Genomic DNA, 18,239 nt, shown 5'->3' on the forward strand with positions numbered 1-18,239 from the left:
ACCACCATGCCTAGCAGTTTCTATGAACCATTTGCTCTCATGTATTTTATTATTTCAGCAAAACTTGGTTTTTCAAATTCAGGGCAAACTTCCTGTTCATGTTAAGTTTTTTTCAAAAGATACAGTTCTAAAAATATGCTCTCTCTTCTGTCATACAATTCTTTATTCTAAGCCAAGTCTGTTGATCCTTAGATGAACCTCCTGGGTTACTTGCAGTTTTATCTGACCCATAACCTTCGGAAGAACTTGCTCATACTTTTACCTGCTTAGAAAATGACCAACTTTAGATTCTAACCCTTTTCAAACATGCCATAGAAGAATTATTGTTGAAGTGGTAAGAAATCTGTTTTTATAGAAATAGTCACACTTGAAAATAATTCGGTAATCAACATATTTGATATACAGCACTTCACAGTTTATCTACAGCCTACATGTCTGAAGGCAAATGGGACTCTGGGGTTAAACTGATACAGGTTGAATCATTTAAATGATATTTAATTCCAACTGAATTAAATGTCACTGTGTTGTCAAATAAACAGTGAAATTATATACTGTGGAAATCCCTCCACAACAAAGTTCTACAAATACACAGGCAGAGCTTATCACATAGACTTTTTGTGAAAATCTTAGAATTGAGTCAATTTATTTAGCATATCTAACTCAAACTGAATTTAAATGAACAATCATCAAAAGCAGTCAAAGAACCCATGTCTTAGTCAACTGAGTAGTCAACAGCATGGCAGCTCCATAATTGGCTACAATATAATCGTCTGGGGTCAAACAATAACAGATAAACAATAAAAAAAAATTGTACATTTTCTTTTTATAGCTTCTGTGAAAGGGTTATGGTTTTGATGTGCGTTTTTCCTTATGGTAAAAAATGCTTTATGAAAAACATTTTTAAGCTGATTTGGCTGAAGGGCCTCGTTAAGACAAAGCTCCTACTCTGATGACAGGTCACTGACAGGATTTGATGACTTTCAAGAAACTGTGGGCAATAAAGTTAAAAACAATACATTATCCACTTTTTGGTACATTGTTGCAATATCAGCACTCCAATTTATTCTACAATAATCATGACCTCAGTAAACAGCAGGTCCATGTAACTGTTTATCACCATGACCATTCAGGATCCTTTTTTCCACAGTTAGTTGTAGAGTAACCCTCCAGGAGCTTACAGCTGACCTCAGTGTGCCCAGCTTGAGTCCACTCCAGCAGATTAGGTTTACAATCTTCCCCGTTACATTTCCCAGATGCATTTGCTTCTCTGAGGCCTGGTGACCAGCAGATCAATGCAGCTGCTTTCCTTCCCGAACTTCCATGGGGCAAATAAAATTGGGCTGACCTGGCCACAGTTAATGACCTCAGAGAAAGTCCCTCTCTAAGGATTTATATTTTCAAAATTGGTGGGAGACGATTAAATTTTTTAAATTGAGCTAATTGCAGAGTCTGTCCTTCATTGATCAAAATATATCACTGTATTTACTATACTATACTCACTGTGATGACTTATCACAGTGGCCAGTATTAATGCCACTCTGGTTAAGTGCCTCATTCTGCAGCCAATCAAAATGCATGAAACATCTAAATTCTGGGATGATTCTGTGATGGATTGGCGACATGTCCAGGGTGTAACCCGCCTCTCGCCAGAAACGTCTTGTTGGAGATAGGCACCAGCAACACTCCTGACTCCACTAGGGACAAGGGCGCAAAAATATGAATGGAAGGATGGATAAAAGGCAAAGAAATAAATGTGAAAGAACATTAAAGGGCATGTGTGATTTCCTTTTATTGAGGATGTGGTCCCAGGGACAGACATGGAGACCGACAGACAAAACAGAAACTTGTAAAAATGTTCCTAAAATCTTAGGTAGAAAGTAACGGAGGGGACAATGGAGCCCCTCCTCTTCTCAGTCTTGTGATGAAGTTTTGGTTTCACCTTTGACCTTCCCAATTACCTAACATGTCCAAAGTCGTTGCTTCAAAACCAGTGTAAGTCTATGTCAAATTTGTAATAGTACTGTTTACTTAATACAACAGGGGTGGTCTGCTTGAGTAAAGGTACAGCAAACTAAGAGTAAATAAAATGGATCTTATTTAAGATGAACTCAGAGTAGTTTACATAGCTCGCAGATGGAGTTGGTTCTGCTCTGTGCAAAAAGCAATAGAAAATAGAGAAAACATTATTCTCTAACTAGTTGTGTTGTAAGAAAAAGTCCAACAAATGAAACTACAAACCCAAAATAAAACACGTCTCTTCTACTGTCCAGTGCCCTGGTCGCATACGGAAAGTCAGAAAAATGTCTTCAGTCTGTAAACGGCTCAAAGGTCTTTTTTCTCCAAGTACGGTGCATCTTGAATCGCTGACAGACAGGCAATCAACAAGCTGGAAGCCGGCAAAGCAGCATGTGTGGCCAGACAGAATCCATAGCTCAATAAGAACACATGACAACCGACTGGGAATTTGCAAGAAGGGCTCTGAGTGGCTCTCAGACTGACAGACGCCTGTGATCTGATGAAGCAAAACTGAAACTATCTGAGCAGGGTTTCCAAAAGCACACGGGAAGGAAACCAAGCCCTCACCTGGATCTGAAGCACAGGAATACGCTGCAGCTCTTCTGCAAGTGTGTTATGGAGAGTGACTATAGGATCAGAGAATCAAAGACTTAAAACTTATCAGCAAGCACATAAAGCCCAAAGTCAGCCTTCAATCAACTAAAGAACATGTCCAGGATTAAAAGACTAATGCCCCAGCAAGATCTAGAGAAACTCATCCATCCATTTATCTTTAGTCGTATTGATTACTGCAACAGCGTCTTTGCATGTCTGCCTAAAATAATCCTCCAGCTGCAGCTGATCCGGAACGCTGCTGCTAGAGTTCTCGTTAAAACCAGGAAGATGGAGCACATCACCCAGCTCTAAAGTCCTTCCACTGAGAGACTAGACTTTAAAATAGTGTTAGTATATAAATCACTTAACGGCATAGCACCATCAGACATTAAAGATCTGCCGTTGTCGCATCAATCTTGCAGACCTCTCAGGTCTAATGGTTCTGTTCTGCATCCCAGAATCAGAACCAAACAACTAATTTGGAGTAGCAGCATTCAGCTTCTGTGCACTACAAACCTGGAACAAACTTTCATTAAATTGAGGCTAAAAACCCACCTAATTAGAGTTGCTTTTGTACCATAATTAATTAAACATTGACCAACATTTTTCATGATATTGATGATGACACTTGTCAAAATGTAATGTCCGTAACTGGTTTCTCAATTATTGACTGTTTTATGACGTTTTATTTTTGTGATTGTATTATGTAAATGTACTATACAAAAAACTTGATTGATTGATTGATTGATTGAGAATGCTGAAATGTTCATTATCTTCCTCATAAAATGAATGATGTACAACCTTCAGCATCCTCTTCAGTCCATCACATAACAATATTTCCAGTCAGAGGCTGCTTAAGACAGACCGCTACAGGAAAACATCACCTCCCTAAACCTGTCAGCATCAACAATTACCATTTTGAAAAACATACATAACTAAAGTTTTTTGAATATTTAGATTTTTTATACAGACTTGAACCTCCTTCTTCATGCCCCAATCACAGTCACAGTGGGGGCTGCAGCCTTCTGTGGCAATGCTCTCCAGCAACACGTCTGGGAGACTAATCAGCAGAAAGGACAGAAAAAAGCAAAAAAAACAACAACAAAAAAACAAAACAAAACAGCCAATCGTGAAAGAAAACTGCTTTGCCGAGTATTAAACCAATCTAATGTAACAAAAGATTGTTTGGAATTAGAAACAATAGTGTCCAGGTTGTTGTAGGGAAAAAATTCAGTTAGTCTAGTTTAGGAGTCAGACACAAACCATTTAATAAGCACTTCACTGCAACAAATCTGACCAATAAACCATGATCTACTACATTGTTTTCTTCATTTCAACAACAGGAAGAACATATTTTAAAATATCTTAGAACAAACCCTTCTGACAAGGAATGAGAATGTTATAAACAATGTTTACAATCAAACAGGGAGAGGTTAGCCATCTCCAAAGCTAAACAAAAAGTTCTTCCCTCACAAGAAGCATCATGTTTATTTGCTTCAGCAGTGCCTCAATTCACCACCAGAGGGCAGCGTCACATAAGCAAAGAACTGCTATGAGCTCTTCCACAGAAGACAAAGGCCAGATAAATTAGCAGCATGAGCTGACTTGTTCACTCACAAACAGCCAGAGGCTCATCAAAGTGGATCACAATGCTCCCCTTGAGGCAGCATGGCAGCCATTTTCTCCTATAGATGCGGGCCAGCAGATTTAATGATGTGGGCTGCTGAGGGGTCCTCCGCCTCCTAATTGTCTTATCTGCAGCCAGAGAACCCACATCGGCTTTGATGTTGTTTGGTTTCAACTAACACAAGTGCCTTCTCTTCCAGTGGTTGCTGACCATCATGGGTGTTGGTCTATAAAGGCTATTTGAGTTCATTTTGCACCAGAAAATGTGTTCATGCATGCGGTGGCAAATATTTGGTAAATTGTCAAAATCATTGCACCAAACTACAAAGAGAGATCAAACACATGCAGACAGGCCCACACACAAATCACCTTCAAAGCAGAGACCCCCGACCACAAAGTTCTGCTCATGGCTCCCCCAACAAACAGAACCTGATGGTTGGATCTGAACCAACCTCATCCTCTGGAGGAGTTATCTCTCTTTTGTTCTCATCTAAATTAAAAGTCAATAGACTTTGACAATCATTACTTAGAACCTTTAGGTAAAGTCAGCCATGAAGGGAAAAACATGGCTCAAAAAGTTGCAGTTGACACCAATATCATAGTATCAACACTAAACTACCATTTTGGTTGATTCCATAGAGCTGGTAACACTGGGAGAATTATCCGTCTCCTAGCATACTGTCACGAAATGGTGTCAATTTCAACAAATATGTAAAAAAAATAAATCATAAAAATTGCATACTGCAGCTTTTAACTGGCAGGTTTCTGTGATGCACAACAATGAGTCAATGGAAAATCATTTCAAACTTTTTCATGTGTTCAACTTTAGGTTTAGATTTGCTCAGTCATCATTAACTGGATCAAATGAAGGAAACAAGAGACAAAATCAATGTTTCTGCAAAACTCATACAATGATCAGAAAGTCTGACCAATTCTGCTTGTGTTCTTGATTTAACTCTATAGTACTTTCACTAACTCTCTTCTGGAGATCAGCAGCCTTTACAATCCAAAGAGCCATTTTGTTCTCAGTCCACCTAAATAAAAATTTTAAATGTTAATTTTTGAAAACATAATTTTTTTATCTACTTTAGCAAATTGTAATTTGTTTCTAAAAAAGAAATATTTTATTTATATGATTTGGATTGAAACAGATTTTATTTCTTGAAATAAAGAAATAATTATTGCAGTAAGAAGATGAAAATATTTTCTTTTGTGGGATATTGAGAGGGAAATGATGTGACAGAAGCACAAAGTTTCCAACCTAATGATAAAGAAACATTGATCTGAACAGTCATACTTCCACTTCTACTCTGTGGTGGAAATTAACGGAAATACTCTATGAAAAACTGAAAAACTGCTAAAAATCTGCATTTTTATTGTGTCTGTTTAAAAACATTAGTAGGTCCTTGATCAATTTAGCCAGCATTATAAAGGAGATCAAGGTATCAAGAGAGATGCCTTATCTGGAAAAAAGAATCCCAAAGCCCTGTGTGAGAAATAGTTTAGTCTGACGAAACCAAATATGACATTTGGGCTACAGTTCCAAAAGATATGAAAAGCCCACTAGAAATGACCAAAACAACAAGGTTGGTGTGAATGTGGAAGAGGTTATGGATAGTTTCAAATGCTAGTCACTTTGGGTCCAAAAGCTGCAGGGGTCCTCTAAGAAGCTAAAAATGAAGAGGGAGTCAATTAGAAGAACATCTATGAGATTATCAGTAAAGGCATTGGGAATCTATAGCAAAAGAGAGAGCACAAGTCAAGATGTGGGATCCTGATAGAACATGCCAGAAGAAAACTAACTAGATGTTAGCTGCTGTGTTTGTGCCAAGAAAGCCTTTCACTGTGAGTACTAACACATAGAAAGACATATTTGGTATCTAACTTATTAAAATAGGCAGTTATTTAATAGCCTGTAAGTGTATAAATGTTTTTAGAAGGGGTATCAAGTGTTTCAGCCAGGTACAAGTACCAGGGGTCCACCATAGTTTATAAGGGTGTCCACATAGTTGGGAGTCGGTAATTGCAACATATTTTCCTCTGATAATATCAGAAAACATATTCAACAGAATTATTTTCTGCTGAATTTTACGTGACATTAAAGGAGGCAAAAATTTACATTTAGTTTTATTAGACTCAATTTTACGTGGGGAAAAACCTGTCATTTAGATGTGTGAAAATTTATGTGAAACACTTTAAATATATTTAACGTTTTTAGGAAATGTTCAAGTTACAAACAATTCAATCGTGAAATAGGTCAAAAAATTAATAATGTACCACATCATTTGCAAGAACTTTACTAAAATGAAAAGATTGGTGTTTTTACCACATGCTTCAAGCCGCTTCTTGGGTAAAAATCCCACATTCATGTGCATTGTGAGCGAGGATGAAACAACAGACGTGGCCTATCTGTGTCTTTTCACCATTTTTCTAATGACAGGTTGGGCTGGCAGCAGGGTGTCTGCTGTACGCCTCCATCAAAAGAAGTGCTGCTCAAGCCATAGCGGTGCTGGAGCCTGTCAAATTACAGTGGGATCCCACCTCACTTCCTCTCCCTCTCCCCTTGATCTGTCTGTCGTTTGTTTTCACCGCCAGCCCGCCTCTTTCCGTCTCTCAGCTTGTCTGTCTGTGTTAAAGAAGCACAACTTATTTTAGCTAGTCTTTTGAGGAGAGAAAACAGTTCCTCACATCCCCACACGGCCAGCAGGGGCCTCACGTCTTGGCAACGACACTGAAACTCGAGCAAAGCCTCGACATTCTTTGTTGCGACAGATTTTCAAAATGGCAGCCATGGTCCAATCTGTCGCAATGTCTGAACACGCGAATGGGTCTGGATGAGCTCTGTGAGTGTTTAAAAGACTACCTGAGGCCACGTCATTTCATGTGTATCTCTACAGCATGTTGGAACATTTGAATGGAAGTGGTGCTGATAAGCCGCAGTGGATTTCGGAGGCCATTTTCTACTGCAAACAACAATAGAGGTCTCCACAGTTCCACTGCCTTCGCCCTTCCCCTCCCATATTCCTCATCCCCGCTTTGTCCATATCTAGCTCATCCACTATTTTTCTCTCATCCAACACCCCCCAACCCCTCTTGATCCCTCTATCTTTTAGCACCCCCCACCCTCACTCTTCTCTCTCTCCTCCTTTTCTGTCCAGCCCTCCTCTTCTTGCTCCAGAACTGTCAGATGGTATTAGCTCCTTTCACGCTCATGGCCTGTAGGAATAACAGCCGTGAACCTTGCCGAACAGCGTCATTCTCCTGCTCCAGTTAGCTCTCCACTCAGCACAGGCTGTTGCACAAATACCAGTGTTATTCACATTGTGCCCCCTTCACTTACACAACATGCCCCAGTAAAAGGGCAAAGTTAGGCAGACGCAATTCTCAGCGGAGAAGGTCATGGTACCGAGCAAAGATGTGCACGCATTGTATAACACGATCATGCTCACTTAGTAATTATCAGCTTGCCCCCTCCGACTCAAGGATCGGCCCACAGCTTTGCTAAGATCTGGCTGACGTGGATCAAAAATGGATCCTCTCTTTATCTACTTTTGGAGCCATAGGCTTGAAAATTTGTTAAATATTTCATGCTCAGCTTATTTCCCATGAAGCTTTTGCTGCAGGGCAAGTTGTAGATGGTATTAAAAGCCCACTGTGACCAATAAGCTGTAAAATTAGCAGAAGTTTTTTTTATTGTGTGGAGAAACAGACCAGGATCATTCCGATATGTCCTGCATACATATAACTGAAGGTTCATAAAGGTTGCCAATCTGAGTAAAAAAATACTATAACATCTTTTGAACTTTCTATATGCAATGAAGCAGTAATGAAAAGACAGAATGCTTATGTTTTTATTCCGGGGTTTTATGCCTCACCACATAGAGAATGTAGTTCGTTATTTAAATCTAACCTGAAATGTTCAAAACCAAAATGTGTGAAAAAGGGTCTGGATTTTGAAAAAGGTGACCAGATGTGGAACATTATGAGCGAATTGAGTCACCTTGCAATTTTTGCTAACATGCAACCATAATCCTCATGTCTAGCTTGAATTAGAAATATTACTCAGCTTCTCATACAACTAATGCTAAAATGCGGTTACAGTAAATGTAAGTCTGCATAATAACTTCAGTTTTGTGTTGTAATTTTTCATCATGTTGAAGACACAATACCTCTACTAGACATAAGTCCATCTGATCAGACCGTTTGGAACGGAGGTTTCCAAACGCTTTAGTTCCTCACAGAACCCAAAATAACAATCAGGAAGACATTTGAAGACAGCATTACTAGTAGGTAGACACTATCACTGCAGCATTCTGGGGTATGTAGGCAGAGGAAAGGATTTAGCCTCTCAAAGTAAAGTCCAACTAAGCCAGTTTGGCGACTAACTCACTCAATCAATCAGGGGTGTAGAAATTCTGGGAATTGTCTTAGAGAACAATTCAGTATAACTGAAACAGTTATGCTGAAACCATTATGTAGATCTCTCAGTCACCTTCCCCCATGCAAATATGGATTTTTGTTAAAGGAAATCCAATAATATTAAGGAGACAGGAGGTGGGGACAATAAGTAAAAAAAGAAACTGTTTGTAATTCCATTTCTTCATCCTCCAAACTAAATTTCAGACACTGGTTTATATGCTCCTTTCTTCGAGACATTCTGTATAATCCATAAACTCCAACATATAAAGAAATGTAAAGCCTGAGATGGAGCTCTAGTGATTTTTAGAGATTTCTGTCTGGGTAAAATTTCCTCAGATGTCATCCAATCAGCACATCTTAAAGGTTTTCTACTTGTGAATAAGTTTTCGAACAGAATCATGAGCATAAAGTAATTCAGAAATTGCACTACGCGGCGAGCAAAATAGATATTAAATATGTCAGAATTTTTCATAGTAAACATATTACTAAAGGTGCTATTAAAATGACATTTTCACCAGGGGAAAATCCAAGAAACCCATCCAGATAAAGAAACCAAAGCAAATAAGTTCAAAACTAAAGCTGTGTCATAATGTAAAATGACAGAAGAAATAAGTATTGAACACTCTTACTAATATTTATTGAATACTGTGTAAGAAAAAAAACCTTTGCTGGTAACTTCAAAACGCCTCCTGTATGAAGAGACTCGCTATGTGATTTTGCTCCATCCTTCCACAAAAACAGCCTTTAAATCTTTTGTATGCATCCTGAGATGCTCTCTATATGACATTGTGTTGACTCATGTCTGCATGCTTCCAACTAGCAAACTGCAAAAAGTCCTCATACAGTGGTTGTCAATCTATAGATAACAAAATAACTCTGACAAACAGCTCATCAACCAGTTCTTTAATCCAATAAAATCACCAAAGACTTATCTTTTAGCTTCACACTTGTCTAACACATACAGATTTAACATAGGCTGTTGTGTAATTTGTGGTTGTAGGTTAAATTGTAAACGTCTTGCAATTGTGATGAAGAACCTTTTCAGTTTCTTTGCTGACAATAAATTCCAACATGTGAAAAAAGAGCAACTGTGTTTCCACTGACAAGATAATTGCACAATTTGACATTTTGAAAACATATGCACTTTTGGAAGAAAATAATTTTTGATAAAAAGGTTTGATGCTAGGATGAGTTTTCTTGGCTACATCAAAATTGGTTAATTTTGCAAAACTGCATTGGAGACACTTTTCCCTCCCCACTACATGAATCATGTTCCACAACCGGGATTGGTCAGTGGCACAAACCACAGAGAAGGAGACAACAGGAAGTAGTTGCACGATGGGAGCAGGATGTTTTTAAATGACTGATTGTGTGAACAAACTTATTCTCAGGTGATTTTAATTGCATTTCTTATTTAATGGAAACACCACAATTGCAAAAGAGTTTTTTTTCTAAATTAACAGAATATTGACAAAGTTTAGTGCAAATTTGTTATGGAACCGCAACTAGTGTTTAGTCGACTCCAACTGCATCCCCGACGAGAAGCTTACCAGCTGAAGATAATATGAACCAGGTGAGTCTAAGGCTGTCACTGCCTTCACACTACTCAACTGATTTCAAGCAACTGGTACAACATAATGGTAGAGTAAGTTAAATGTTCTATGTAGTTGGAGAAAAACTGCAAACATACTTTTGTGGGGGCTATCTGCACGATGGGCAAGCAATTATCCGTTTGACAAGTAAGCATAGACAGATTAATATAAATATGAAGAGATTGTAATTTCTCATCACTCTGCGTTCGGGAAGCCCAGCGTGGAAGGAAGGCTTAGAGGCTAATAATCAAAGCAGATTAGCTTGAGCTCTGATGGATGCGACGCAAGTCTGCTAATCATCAGCGTGATAAGCATGAATCATCCGATCACAGTCAGAAATGAGCAGTGGGTTTCAAATAATGATTTTGATGGAATGATTTTGGTATCAGCCGCCCATCAAAGTGCCGCTCTTTGGCTTCCATTTGCTTCCTCCAGTCCATGTCACAGTAATTCCTTCGTGTTAATACAGTATGTGTAGGATGGTGCATATTAAGCATAGTGAGGAAGAGTGGGCGGAAACATAAGAGTTTCAGGGTACCGGTGTGACTGATCTCTAGCCCTCCTGCCCTGTGATTTAGAATCAAAATGACAGACTTTCCCCTGATTGGGCTACGGGTGGAGAGCTAATGACACGCTGCGTGGGCTAACGTGACTATTAACCCACTCGGAGCAGCAGGAACTGACAGGAACACAATTCTGTCATTACGCTCTGAGGAGACCTTTAATCACGGAGGCAGGGACAGTAGTCGCCCTGGATTCAGCAGGGAGACGATGATATCACAGACATGCTCTGCCTTACCTCATGCTGCAGGAAGCTGATGTGTCACCTGTCGGCCGCTGCATTAGCAACTCTTTGGTGGGAAAAAATTTGATGGACGGCTACTAAGTAAACATTGATGATGATGTTTACATGGATAAGACAGTTGCTTGTTTACGGGTCTTAAATATGGACATCGTTTCATTTTAATAGTGCAGAATTTACATTTTTAGGAGCACTTTTAATAATAATGTGCAAATATTTTTAGTGCTGCAGGAACATTGGAATTAATATATACATGTCTGTGTATGTCTTCAGTATACGGTGCAAACCACTTCAACAAATTTAAAAACACATTAACATAGCACAATTACAAATGACAAAAACGCAACAACATTAACGAAGCACAACTTACAAAAATGCTACAACACTAAAAAACAGAAGAGGTATATCCCAGTGTGAGACATGAGAAATCGCTGATTGGACAATAGGCATGAATATGTAAGCGCTGAGACCTACTTCTGTCGCTGCCATCTTGAAAGTAGCAGAGCAGAGAACGTGCTGCGTGGACTAGTTTCAACCGTTTTACAGTACAAAGTGGACCCACTGCCTATACCTTCCACAGGTAAGAATTAAAGATAATAATAGCATAAATTTACGAGCAGAATTTCTTGACTTTGTGGCCAGTAGCCTACTGTGCATTTTCATGGTGAAACAAATTTCTAAACAGAGAAATATTTCCTTTGTAACTAAATTGTCCCAGTTAACTACTCAGACTATTTTCTTAGCTTAGCTAACTTTTTATCTCATATACTGTGTTGTTTTTCTAAAGAGGGAGAGGCAATGAGAAACCTGTAACAGGCGCTTTTACCGTTGATTTATTGTTGCCATGGTTACCTAGAAGTTCGCAAAACAAGTCACTGTTTGTCTGTGGCCAAGCATGGTTACTTTAAGGTACGTCAGTTGTCTGTAAGATGTTTCTTATAATTTATGTAAATTAAAATAATTTGTTTGATATAACAGTGAACCTGAAGTGGACAGAAAGTACATTAATCCAGAGAGCAGCATGGAGACCGCGGGATTTAATCAGGATCGGTCCATAAAGATCAGAGCTGGAGCTGTTTTTCTTCAGACTTCTGTTTCGCAGTTCATCTCCACAATGTCTGTGTTTAGATGCTAAGTCAATGCCCCCATATGGTGAAGATATGTTTTTTTACTGAATGTGAATGAATCAGGGATTATTTTCTATTATACTGTTAGACAATTTTTGCCATTCGCTTTAACCTGAGGCCAGCCAGATGTCTCAGAAGGCCCAGTCACCAAACTGCTCCCGATTAACTCGCCAGTATAATTTGTAATGTACTGCAAACCTTTTTCTTTCACGTTTTTTTGTATTTTAAGTGAAATATCTCAATTTGAAATATTAGGATTTTATGACAGTTTATGTAAAGAAATCAAAAATAAGTTAGTCTGTTAGATTTTGTTCACACTGCTGTTTATAGAACAGTTGACATATTACACTGTAATAAGTATTTTTTTAAAGTAAAAATATATAACGAAAGTTTGACAACTATTATCAAAGTTTGTCTTTACAATAAAATGGCTAAAAATGTTAATGATGTGAAGTTTTTTTATTCATATCTTGACATAGCAAATACACATTGAATTATGTTAATATGTTCATGAATACACCACTGTAAAGGTGTGTGCGTGTGTGGGGGGGTGTTCATTAATAAAAATGATTTATCAGAATCAGCTGTATCAAATGTAATTATTGTGCCCTAAAACAATTAAATAATCACATCAAAAAGTTTGAAACGTTGTCCTTAGTTTTTTTTTTTTTTTTCCTTTTATTTCACTCCTAAATATAATAGTGTGTGAGAGATTCTGTCAGTGACATTAATTAACTTAAAATACTTTGCAGCAGGGCACTTTGCAAAGTTCGGCCCATTTACTTGTATTAGCTTGCTGGCAGATAAGCCACTTTAAATATGGTGGAAACTATAGCATATCGCAACAACGGGCGGTTCAAAAGCACAGGTCTCCAACTGGGACATACCCTTTCCGTTTTGTTAATGTTTTTGTAAGTTGTAATTGTGTTTCATTTATATCGTGTTTTTGTAATTTGCTGACGTGGTTTGCACCTCCCCAGACCTGGGGAGCCTCCCTTAAAGCCGACATGTCACACGCAAAGCCTGCCATTCGAATCTAGTACACTATCGTTCTAACATCACACTTTATGTGCAATATAACTGCTGACACACTACCCCAGCTTTATACAAGCTGCTCAAGTAACATTCTTTCTACAGATACTTGTGTTAGCAGCTCTTCTTTGTGATGAGATGATCAAAGTACACAGGAGTCGTCGCACTGATTCACACCTTCATTCAGTCCTGAGAGTCTCAGCAGCTCAGAGTCTGATCAAAAACAATGAAATATGGAGCAAAATAAAGATGTCAGGTGTGACGTTTGGCTTTTATCAGAGATGCAGAGTGTTTGCATGTGTCTACATCTTCTCACCGTTTTTCCTGTAATTTTAAGGTGTCGTCTAAGTGATGAGATTTTACTGAAGGATGTTTTTAGGTGTTTTATATGGGCCAAGAAAAAATGCTCTTTGTAGAATCAACTGATAAGGACAAAGACGTCAAAAATAATTGAAAGTATAAACATCTACTTTGCTAATTGTAATTATAGCTAATTGTTGTGAAGCTACACCAACCATGGTGTTGGTTTTACTTTCTGCATGTTTTCCAGACTGATGAACCTTCAGTGGTGCTTCATATCTCTGTTCAGGACTCATTTCTTTCTAAGTGTTTGTGATCAGCTGAGGGCCACTTTGTAATAATTCATAGCATCTTTGTTTTAATTTATTGTCTTTCTGTTGTCTGCGTGAAGAAAATGTAACAAGCTTCATAAAACTGATTACAAAACGTCTTTAAAGCATGTTTATCATAACACATTTACGATAAGTCAATTTTGCTGCGTCAGTTGGGGAAAACTCTCATGCCTGGTAGCTTGATGGGAACACACATCAGCAGCTAGTTGTAGTCAAATGTTTCAGCCTGAACATTTCAGAGGAAGAGCATCTTCCAGCCATGCTCCACGTCATTGTTCCCAGTCATCAGGACTGGGAACAACTATGGGTTCATTTTCATTTCAGCTTTTAGAACTTTTCATGTTTCATTTTGAACTCATTCTTGTGGCACTTTGCCCTGCAGATAAGTTTGTTTTTTTTGTCTAGTGGTTTTTGCATATACAAGCAGTTAAGTAGAAACACGTAGCGAGTGTGCTGTGTTTTACCAACTGCCACAAAAACAAAGAAATGTTCAGGATTTTTTGCGATTTTAAAGTTGCTGTCCAGCTGGAGCCAGCACAGTAACAACTTGATCCTGATGATCTCCACCATGGTTGTTGTCTTTCTGCCCACTTCCACGTGTCACGTGACGTTTTGTTAAGTATCAACGACGTTCAGGTCAGATGAATGCGACCTGAACCATAGAGACACAGGTAACATTTCAAAACATCAGCTAAGTATCAGATTTAGGAACACATATCCAAGTGGCCTGGGTCGCATTTGTAAAAATCCGACTTGTTTCGTCATAAAAAGATCAAATACAAGTACTGTTAAGGCTAAATAAATTGGGATACAAGATGGTATTACAATGTCTTAACCAAAAGAAAAACAAAAACACAAAAAAAAGCCTAAAATCTAAAAAGAGACCGAATATACATCCATTTTATATTCATACCAAATGTGTTGGTTTAATACGGTTGTATTAAACCAAACATTTAATACAGTTTCCATTCAGCAGCTCTCCCAGTGATATTATGCAGCAGCATTAGGAGAAATGTGCTGTGTACTTGACACTGTGTGAAATGGCATTTTGCTGTAAAGTCCTCTCATCTTCTACTTCAAGCAGATTAAAGCCAAGTGGGATTTATTAGCAGGCAGCACCGCAGCAGGTTTGTCCAGGATCATCCCACCCTGAAGTAGGTGGAATGTTACAAATTTCCATGCTGCAGCCCACAGCCTCTGCTCCGTTTAATCACACATCTCAATCAGTACAGGCACATACCTGACTGGCTGCATACTGGCACAAAAACAAAACTGTTTACTTTGAAACTAGAGATGCTGAAACTACATCTTTAGTTTCAGCATTTTCATTTTCCTCAGCAGTTGCTTTAAGACTGATATAATTGCGATTACAACAAATATAATACATAATGCAAAACAGGACCAGTATTTATACTGTAATTTGGTGAAGCCTCTGAACTGTAACAAGGGGTAATCTTTTTAGACTAACTTATTTGTAAGAGAGGGTCCGTGTGGAGAAAGAGGAGAAAACAACTTTTAGTTTGATGGTTATAGGAGAGGAAATAATTTTCCCCTGCCGACTTTAGAAGCTTACTTACTTAAAAACAATACTGTGTCCACCTTTTGCAGTTTCATTTTACTATGAAGAGACAGAATATCACAGAAAACAAGCCAGCCGATTTGTCACTGGGTGACTCAGATTAGTTAAGTGTCCATACACAGATTACTATCAACTAATTATGAATACTATTCTTTACTTCACCAAGTCATGTCTTTAAAGACCACCATCATACAAAATAAGTTTACTTTCTTTCGGTCACCATGTGAACAGGAACACTGGACATCAGTTGGAATGGGCTCCAGAATCTGCATCATTGTCACAACGGCACAAAATGTTCACTAGAAAATGGAGGAAACGTAAAATGACCATCAGTTGCTCTTAGTCTGGAGGTCTCCCCTCAAAGATTATGAGGAAAATGAGTTCACAACAACTGGAGGAGTTTCTTGATCTGAAGCTGGTTGGGAGAACAGTCATCAAAAACACAATGTTCCCAATCTAACTACTGGGAACACTGAACTGCATGCTATGACATTGAAAGGCATGTCTAAAGTTTGCCAGAAAAGTTTTAGTGGTTCAGACAACGCTTGGGAGAAATTATTTTCTTATCAAATGATATCAAAATAAAAGTTCTTGATGTAAACCTGATCCAGTTTGATTATATAGGAAGAAAGTGACAGTATGAGCTAAACACTGCAATTTGTACATTTATCAAGCATGTAGTGGAAAACTTTGTTTCAGACTTTTTTTGTCTGATAAGTTTACATAAAGACTTTGCTACATACTGTAAAAGAGTACAACTGTAAAAGGCCCAACTAGAAGAACCCTTATCTCTTATCAAAAACGTATTACAGGATGACAATGTCCCAAAACATAGTAAGAAATGTAACAAAGGAACGGCTGAAGGTGAAACACATTAGGTTAGAGCCAGTCTCTGAACCTCAACTACACTGAAAGGGTTGTGGAAAGTTAAAACTTTAGCCTAACAAGTCGGAGCCAAAATAAACCTAAAGAATTTAAAAGCTTATACAAGGAGGAGTGGGTCTAAAACTCTCCTGGAGAGACAGTCTGGAGACCTGGTGACCAAATAGATAGAACATCTTACCAACACTCTCGTTTTGTCAGTCAAGTTCTATGTCATGTTTTGTTTTGGGATTAAAGAACCATTTATCTTAAAGATCTGAAAATCTTTAACTTTAAGTTTTTAACTTTAATGCAGATTTTTATTTTTTATTTATTTTTTTTGAGGGGGGGGAATTGGTTAATTTTCTGTCTCTCCATATAAAACTAAAACTACCAGAAAAAATAGACTTAATAACTTTGTATTTGAGCAAATGTGATAAATCAGCAAGTTGATAAGGAGTTAATGACAGAATGGAAAATAGTGACAAAGCAAACAGTGCTTTAGCCATGTTCAGGATGTTCTTCCGGTTATTTCCCATGTATTTAATGTAACAGTCTGTAGCAATAATACTGTAACAGTATTTGATTAGAATTTCTCAGCAAGTCTTTTTTACAGGGGGAAAAAAAGCGGTTGAAAAAAAATTGAGCACAGTCAAAAAAACATCATTTTACTCATAGTTCGGGTTTGGCTTGTCCTGTGTCTTGTAGTCAGGAGCAACTTATGTCTGTTTGTTGTGTTTCCTCTGCATGATATATTTTTGATTTATAAATTAAATAATTCGTACTGACGAACATAAACCAATGATGAAACAGCACTGTCTGCAGTCATGAGGAAAGCTAATATAAAGCTAATATAAATGAATTTCAGGCGGACCTTCTTGGTGTTATTGGTGCCCAGATTTACACTGCATGTGTCTCTGCTCTGCTGCGCTCTTCATTGGCAGAGTGCAGCTCTTCCCAACCAGTCCCACCTCACGTTTAAAACTTTCTAAATAAATGCAACTTATACTCCAGTGAATCTTATGTTCTTTTTCCTTTTTACGACATTTTTTTGACTGATGCCACTTGTGCTCTGAAGATCTTACAGTCCAGAAAATATGGTTGCCTAGCCAGGGTTGGCGACAGAGTCAGTACATGTTATTAAAGCTAAGAAGGTTCCCACATTGCAACAAGGGCATGAAGGAGAGAATAGACAGAGCAACGGATCTGAAAATGGTGTGAGATCTTCAATGTTGAGATTATTAAACAACTATTTCAAATTGCTAATTATGGTTGTAAATAGTGAAATAGGTGACAGCAGCAGTGAAAAAAAACAAAGAATTCCAGGTTGTTCAGGATTTTGTTGGTATCTTAAATAGCTTTCATCTTACAGCTCTTCAGAAAAACACAAAAGCATTTTTACTCACCCAGGTTACTTTCATTGATTGCATCTGTGGAAACAGAAACCAAAATTTTATCAATAAACATGATCATCATAGTCGGAATGTCTGGCCATACTTTACCTATGAGACTGAACAATTATTCACCAGTGATGTTATGTCTATGTGCTTAGCTGGAAAACTTTCTGACTTGCAGAGGCCTGCACTGGACAAAGAAACAGGTATGCACACTGAACCCAGATCAGGATCACACTGATGCTAGGAAATCACTGTTAGTCATCCAAGATGTCTCCTGAGATCTAGAAAGAGGAAGGTTTGACTCACTGGCATTGCTACTGAAATTAACTTTAGTGTTTGGATGTTGGTTGTACTTCGGTTCTTCTACAATAAACTAAACTTGACTGTTTTCTTGAATTGGAGAAGATTCATTCTCACTTTCATTCACAGTGTACTGATGTGTTGGGATTGACTGGACCAAAGAGTAAATTAGACCACACACACACACACACACAGGCCATTAGGACCTTGCCAACACACTCATACTCATATTCATACGATGTGTGGGTGAGAGGAGCCACAA

At 38.2% G+C, this 18,239-nt stretch overlaps 1 protein-coding gene and 1 long non-coding RNA gene across 3 annotated transcripts in view; one reads left to right on the top strand and one right to left on the bottom strand.

Moving 5' to 3' along the window:
- The window catches only part of nr6a1a (nuclear receptor subfamily 6, group A, member 1a), a 121,523-nt gene that overhangs the window by 39,162 nt on the left and 64,122 nt on the right, over nt 1-18,239 (bottom strand). Inside the window, exon 3 of one of the 2 annotated variants that reach the window (XM_044110641.1) lies at nt 17,687-17,710. The exons of the other annotated variant lie outside the window; for it this stretch is intronic. Within the exon in view, the coding sequence (XP_043966576.1) occupies nt 17,687-17,710 (24 nt within the window). The remainder of the gene's footprint in view (nt 1-17,686; nt 17,711-18,239) is intronic. 2 annotated transcript variants of the gene reach the window in all.
- On the top strand, nt 11,509-12,341 carry LOC122827725. Its single transcript, XR_006370110.1, has 3 exons — nt 11,509-11,629; nt 11,837-11,958; nt 12,028-12,341. It is a non-coding gene; the product is annotated as an uncharacterized LOC122827725 (long non-coding RNA).

This window comes from Gambusia affinis, linkage group LG03 (assembly GCF_019740435.1).
Source record: "Gambusia affinis linkage group LG03, SWU_Gaff_1.0, whole genome shotgun sequence".
Lineage (NCBI taxonomy): Eukaryota > Metazoa > Chordata > Actinopteri > Cyprinodontiformes > Poeciliidae > Gambusia > Gambusia affinis.